The sequence below is a fragment of the Falco naumanni genome, chromosome 2 (assembly GCF_017639655.2).
Source record: "Falco naumanni isolate bFalNau1 chromosome 2, bFalNau1.pat, whole genome shotgun sequence".
In the NCBI taxonomy this organism is placed as follows: domain Eukaryota; kingdom Metazoa; phylum Chordata; class Aves; order Falconiformes; family Falconidae; genus Falco; species Falco naumanni.
In genome coordinates, this window is record NC_054055.1 from 75,650,370 (window position 1) to 75,656,630 (window position 6,261).

At 46.2% G+C, this 6,261-nt stretch overlaps 1 protein-coding gene across 2 annotated transcripts; it reads right to left on the minus strand.

Moving 5' to 3' along the window:
• Window positions 1–1,127: 1,127 nt before the first annotated feature.
• Window positions 1,128–5,555, minus strand: MIS18A (MIS18 kinetochore protein A). 2 transcript variants are annotated; one of them, XM_040584914.1, is made up of 5 exons: window positions 5,173–5,538; window positions 5,015–5,081; window positions 4,595–4,717; window positions 2,620–2,713; window positions 1,128–1,906 (listed from the first exon to the last, which is right to left on the minus strand). In XM_040584914.1, exons 1-5 carry the CDS (start codon window positions 5,423–5,425, stop codon window positions 1,829–1,831), a joined length of 615 nt encoding a protein of 204 aa, XP_040440848.1. In that variant the 5' UTR covers window positions 5,426–5,538; the 3' UTR covers window positions 1,128–1,828. The 2 variants fall into 2 exon arrangements, with proteins under 2 accessions (XP_040440848.1, XP_040440849.1); XM_040584915.1 differs by lacking the exons at window positions 1,128–1,906; window positions 2,620–2,713 and adding an exon at window positions 3,714–3,827 and having other exon boundaries at window positions 5,173–5,555.
• Between the last annotated feature and the right edge of the window lie 706 nt (window positions 5,556–6,261).

Below are 6,261 nucleotides of genomic sequence, written 5' to 3' on the forward strand. Positions count from 1 at the left end.
CATGCAGAAGTCACTGCATGAAGTCACTCTGTCCCAGAATATTTTTAAATACATATTCAGTGGGTAAATGTTTAGATTCTTTTAGGAAGTTTGAGATTTGCCAGCAATGTTAATTAGCTAGTGGTGAACAGCTGCAGTTTGTCATTCAAAATTTAGGCTGTGGGCTCCTTTTCTAGAGTATCACAGTCCCACTGAAAACTACAAGGCAAGTTCTCATGTTTTCAACTTTACCTTTGTAAAGATAGACTAGTGGTGTTAGTTTCTGTCAAATAATGGAAATTTGCTCCTCAATATGGATTAAATGAATGCTTGCTACATTTTATCACTTCTTTAATATCTCATATATCAGAAACAAAAGACAAACGTGAGCCCCAATCTACTTTCTAGATTAGAAAAATCCATCTTGCTCAGTTGTTTCTTTTTTTTCATAGAAAGCATCGTAGTAGTAATAGCACATCATCCCCAAGGAACTCCCAGGAAAGTAACAGATGCAAGTCCTATGGACTCCTTTGTGGCTCTGTCTTAACAGTTTTGAGTCTAAACAGTATTTATTCAGCAAACCTACACTTCCTACCTCAAAGTAACAAAGCAGAGCCCGCTGGCAGTCACCAGCTAGCCTGCAAATTCACCTTAAGGAGCGAGTAGATGAAGAAAGGCAAAACCCCTGTAGCACTACACAGTGGAAAACCGAAGTCCCGAATGAGAAGAATGAGCTGGAAAGGAAAATCCTAACTGTAAGTGCTAAGTAGCAGTGAAATCTCTTATGGAGATATGCCCTCCCCTGGCCTCCCCAGGTATGGAGATATGCCCTCCCCTGGCCTCCCCAGGGAAGCATGGAGGGACCACAGGTGCTGAGGACACGGGTGCTGTGGGGAGGTTTGGGAGCCTCTGTTACTCTGCTGTAACATTACCAAGCAAATAAATGAAACTCATATCAGCCTGGCAATTACTTATTAACAAGTCATTTAGGCCAAGATTTAAATTTAATTTTTTTAAAAAAATTAAAATCAAAAGCATGCGCCTTTGATCTTCTGTGTATTTAACTAATTGACAGGGTTTCTTACACAGTGTGAGTGTTTCAAGTAATTTTTTTCAATAAAACAAAATCAAGCATTAAGACAATAGAATACTGACAAGTGCTCTTAATTAGCATTTTTAATTCATTGCTCAAATATACACCAAGCTTTGCTTAAAGGTATGCTACTACCAGCTTTGTTTGTTTTCCTCCCATTGAAGGTGTAAAACACCTTCAGTACTGCATGGAAAGCCATTTTATCTAACACTTCTAAAGCTTTCTTTTACACTACGTTTTAGTCTTGAGCTTGGGAGGAAAAAAACAAAACCACAACCACCAACCCAGACTACCCCAAACAGTTACTGTGCCACTCCCATCTCTGACCACAGGTCAAGCAAAGGCTGTGGAAGTATCATTTTTCTTGTTGATCTTTCAGAATTGCAGGGACTACTTTTTAAAATTGGTTCAGGAAGGAGCTGCACACTCAGTTCAATAGATATCGAATAGCATGGAAGTCAGGAGATAAATGCTATGCTTTCAGAGATTAAATTTAAATACATGTTTACATATAAACTAAAAGTTACAGAAACTGGAAAAAAATTTAATTCTTTTTGGAGTATCCTTTTAACAGAAAAGAGAGGAAGTCCTTGCTATAGGCAAGGACTCATCATTGTTCTACTGAAACATGAGCCACCAGCATCTTTCAGTTCTTTGCAAAGCTTTTGCAATGTACTTGTAATCCGCTGGAATCTGTGGAAGCAATTTTTACACACATCATTCTCCTGCAGTTAAAATGCCTGTATGCCATTTCTTTCAGACTCTGTGAAGAGCAGCCACCCGAAATTCAACAGTACTCAGCCTCGCCTCCAGAGCCTTTAATACAGTGTCTGCCTGTAAAGAGGGAAAGATACTCAGTTATAAACAGAACTTGACAATATAAAGAACAAGCGTAGATGTCAGTAACTGCTTGAATTTGATCTTGCATCACCAATCCTATTTGATTCTATTCCTGCTGATTTCATAATTTGAAAGTTCACTCAACTCTAACATTAACTCTCTACACATTCTCAAATCTGTAATTGCTTCCAACCTTGGTGTCAGATCCACATTCAGCTTTTGCTAGATAACCATCAGCTTTCAGAGGTGACTTCATTACGCTACTTGCTCCCAACTCTCCCTACCTGCAGAAGTTTTCAGTAGAGCAAAACATCAACTGTATTTATTATGTAATATTTCAATACAAAGTTACAGCAAAAGCATTAAATCACTTTACATGAAAGACAGAAGAAACATGACTAAACCAAAGTTAAGTGAAAATCTGGAGAAGTGAATCAGAACTAGACATGACATTTCTAGCTACTGACAGAATAGGAAACTAATGCTGTCCTTGACAAACAGAAAATGCTCACTACCATTAAAACTGAAGGAACAATTACTGAAAAACTTGCATAACACAAGATATTAATAGCATGAAGTATTGGAGCATATGTTAAAACCCAAAAATTTAATCTGGATGCAATAAGCTGTTTTGAAGAAACTATTTAAGGACATTAAGATTTCGCAGAGGTGACTTAAGCAAAGAACGATGTAAGGTTAAGTCTTACCTTTTGTAGCACTTCTTCCATGACAGCTTGACTTTCAAGAGTTAACGGTTCCTCATCAGTACAAGCTTGCTTTTCTGAGGATCCTAGAATGTAACTGATACACTACAGTTTAGATCATGCATGTTTCACTCTGAAGGCAAAACAACCAAGTGTAGTACTCATCCATTGTTCTCAAGGATTACGAGATCACGATTAATACACCAGCAAAGTAGAAGCATGATTCCAGCAACAACAAAAGAGCGCATTTACAACTGGTAATTTTGTAAACAAACTGTATGGTGGAATGAAGAGTTTTAAGCGCAGAACTACTAAGACACCACCACTTTATGAAAATTATAACTCCAAGAACCAGTCATGAATTCTGGTGCTACAGGATTCAGTGAAAAATTATAGAGTCCTGGTTTCAGCTGGGATAGAGTTAATTTTCTTCTTTATAAGTAGTGCAGTGCTGTGTTTTAGCTTTGGTGTGAGAACAACACTGATAGCACACTGATAGTTTTATTTGTTGCCAGGCAATGTTTATACAAGTCAAGGACTTCTTAGCTTCTCAGGCCTTGCCAGGGAGAGGGCTGGAGAGGCACAATAAATTGGGAGGGGACACAGCAAGGGCAGCTGACCTGAACTAGCCAAAGAGGTATTCCATATCATGGGATGTCATGCTTGGTACATAAACTGGGAGGGAGGGTTGGCCGGAGTCTGCTCATCACTGCTCGGGGGCTGGCTGGGCATCAGTCAGCAGGTGGTGACCAGCTGTACTGCACATCACTAGTTTTCTTTCCTCCCTTCCCTTTGGATTTCATTCATCCCCCCTCTCCCTCTTTTTCATTATAAGTGTTATAATTATTATTGTTCTTTCATTTTTATTTTATTTTCAACTATTAAACTGTTCTTATTTCAACCCTTGAGTTTTGCATTCCTTTCTGATTCTCCTTCCCATCCCTCTGGGTGAGGGGGGAGCAAGCGAGTGGCTGCACGGTACTTAATTACCAGCTGGGGTTAAACCACAACATAGAGACATCAAGAATAGTGTAACATTAGCTGGGAGAAGCAGCCATCACTGCTGCTGCCCAAGAAAAATTCATTCTTTGGCCATGTTAGTGTTTCAGAGAGTTTTATTGCCATGGAGAAAAAGTATCATGGCTATGGAAAGAGAAAAAACACAACTGTCCCAAGCAGGAAAGCAAACATCCACATAGATGCAGAAGAATCTGGAATGTCACAAAAAGCAGAAACATTAAAACTAACCCAGACAGAAATAAAAGTAACCTATCACTGTTTACTAGAGTAACGCTTGGATAAAAGCACTCTAGTGTGGAGTTTCATATACATATATATTTAGGATATAGTTATTGAATATTTTAAGACCACTTTTAAGTGCTATAAACCAATTAAAACCAGTACAATAACTGTCCTAACAGTCAAAAACTGTTAGGTGAGAGCCTCAAGCACATACTCAGTTTGAAGACTTGCTTTTACCTACCTTAGCAAGGCAAAAGCAAGCTTAATCAGCACAGGTCTGGCCTCACCCCAAGTTCTGCTTAAACCCCTCTGCCCATGTTCTCTGCTGATAATGTTTACCTCTCATAGCTTACAGCCAGGCCTATATGGTACTACCTATGGCTGCAGGCTCATTTTATGTTGTCTAAAGCAGACTGTATATGCAGTTTCTTCTGATGAAGCGAGAAGGAACCCTCCTGTGTTGTGCACCTAGTGTTATTTTCTTGGGTGTTAAGCATGAAATTGCATACAAGGCAGCCCTGCTGTTTTATTTTTTATATTTATCTAACATTACACAGATGGTGTTCCTCACACTTCAGCACTATGATGCTAACCGCAGTAACACAGAAATCTGCTGTGGAATACAGGGGCAGAAACGGCTACCTCTAGACATGCCCCTAGCCAGGACATCCCTCAGTACGATGCCCGATGGATGAAGTTTGGTTGGCAGGCTTACCGATAATAACTATGCCTTTACCTTTCAATTGCGTTAACATTGAAAGAGAACAAATCCCTCTTGTAGTCGAGATGCTTTGGGGTGCACCTGTAGATGTTGCCAAGCATCATTGAGCAGCCAGAGCAGAATAGTGTTTCTAATGTGCTGCAAGTAAGATACATAACATTTATTCAGGAGAAAAGCAGAAGAAACACCTGCTCGTGACTGTTCATTGTGATTTTTTCTTAGAGCGTTCATTCCTGCTTTACGCAGTGTAATTACGAGCGCCACCTTTCCCAGCGGCTCCTCAGGCCGGCTGACCTCAGCGGGAACTAACACACAAGCACTCCGTACGGACCACCCGAAACCGAGCGCTCCCGACGCAGCTCCCTCGCCCCGCCCGGGGGAACGGGGCACCCCCGCCCCCCGGGGCCGGCAGAGGGCGCTGAGGCCGGGCCTCACCATCCGCACTCGCCGGGCCGCTTGGAGATCTTCCGTTCACGGTCCACCGAGACGCTGGCGGTCGCACCTGCACAGAGGGGAGAGAGGGAGGCGAGTGACCAACGGCGGCCGGGCCGGGCCAGGCCGGGCCGGGCCGGGCCGGGGGCGGCAGGACTCACTGCGCAGGAAGATGCAGCCCAACTCCTCGTCGCTCGTCACCCAGCTCAGCGAGTCGCCCACCGGCCGCTTGCAGCCGGCGCAGAAGAACACCATAGGCAGCGGGTCCGCGTCCTCCTCCCGCCGCCGCCGCCGCTTCTCCTCCCCCTCCTCATCCTCCTCCTCCATCGGCCCCTGCCGGCCGCTCGCCTCCAGCGGTGACAGGGAGGAGTCCAGCTGCACCACGGAGTCCTGCAACTGGCAGGACTCGCCCATCACGCCTTCAAACCGCCCGCACCGGAAGCGGCGGTGACGCACATCCGGCCGCCCCGCGCGCCGTCAGCTCCCGCCCCGCCCAGGGGACCGGCACGGCCGGGCCCCGCCCCTCACGCTTAACGGCCGCGGCGGGGCGGCCCTCAGCGGCGGGATGGAGTCAGTGGCGCCCGTCGGGGGTGGGGGGGGCGCGGGACTGACGGCGATGCGCGTTTTGAGAGCCGCTGGTAAGCGGCCTGGCGGGGCGGGCCGAGCGCGGCGCTTGCGCACCTGGCTCCCCGCGCCCCCGGCGCCGTGCTCCCCGCCCCGGGAGGCTCAGCCTCTCCTCCGGGAGGCCAGGGCCGGCGCCAGAGTGAGCAGCCGCGGGCTCACCAGCAGCGACATGCCCCGGGGGCTGTAGAGGTGCAGTCGCAAGCAGGCTGAGGGTCCGTGCCACATCTAGCGTGAGGCACGTCAGGTGGGCGAACCTCCCCAGCTGGGCGAACCTCGACGAGGCACCTACGTGCCTTCGAGTAGGTGCGAGGCTGCTGCGGGCCAGATGCTTCCCCGGCCTGCCTGTGTCTTGGTTAGGAGCCTGCCGTTCAGTGCCGTCCGTTGCCTTCGGGGTGGAGGGAGTAAAAAAGTAGTAAAGCAAAATACATGGTTATTCCGATACATCCTTTGTTTATGAAGCCTTTATCAGGCCTTTACCTACAGCTTTACATCAAGAGAAACTCGGAAATGTCTGTCAGCCCGGCTGCTTCCAGTAGCTCCAGGGAGCGCTGCGTTGCTGTGAGTTTCTGAGAGGGAAGGGTTTGTGACCCAGCTGGCGCTTGTCCACCCCATTCTTAGCTTACTTG

What these genes read in the sequence shown, in the direction of transcription:
- MIS18A (XM_040584914.1), bottom strand. Translation starts at nt 5,425, where the DNA reads ATGGGCGAGTCCTGCCAGTTGCAGGACTCCGTGGTGCAGCTGGACTCC. An exon ending in CGGCCCGGCGAGTGCGGATG is followed by an intron (nt 4,718 to 5,014) that starts GTGAGGCCCGGC and finishes TCTTACTTGCAG; the next exon opens with CACATTAGAAACACTATTCT. An exon ending in AATGTTAACGCAATTGAAAG is followed by an intron (nt 2,714 to 4,594) that starts GTAAAGGCATAG and finishes GTAGTGTATCAG; the next exon opens with TTACATTCTAGGATCCTCAG.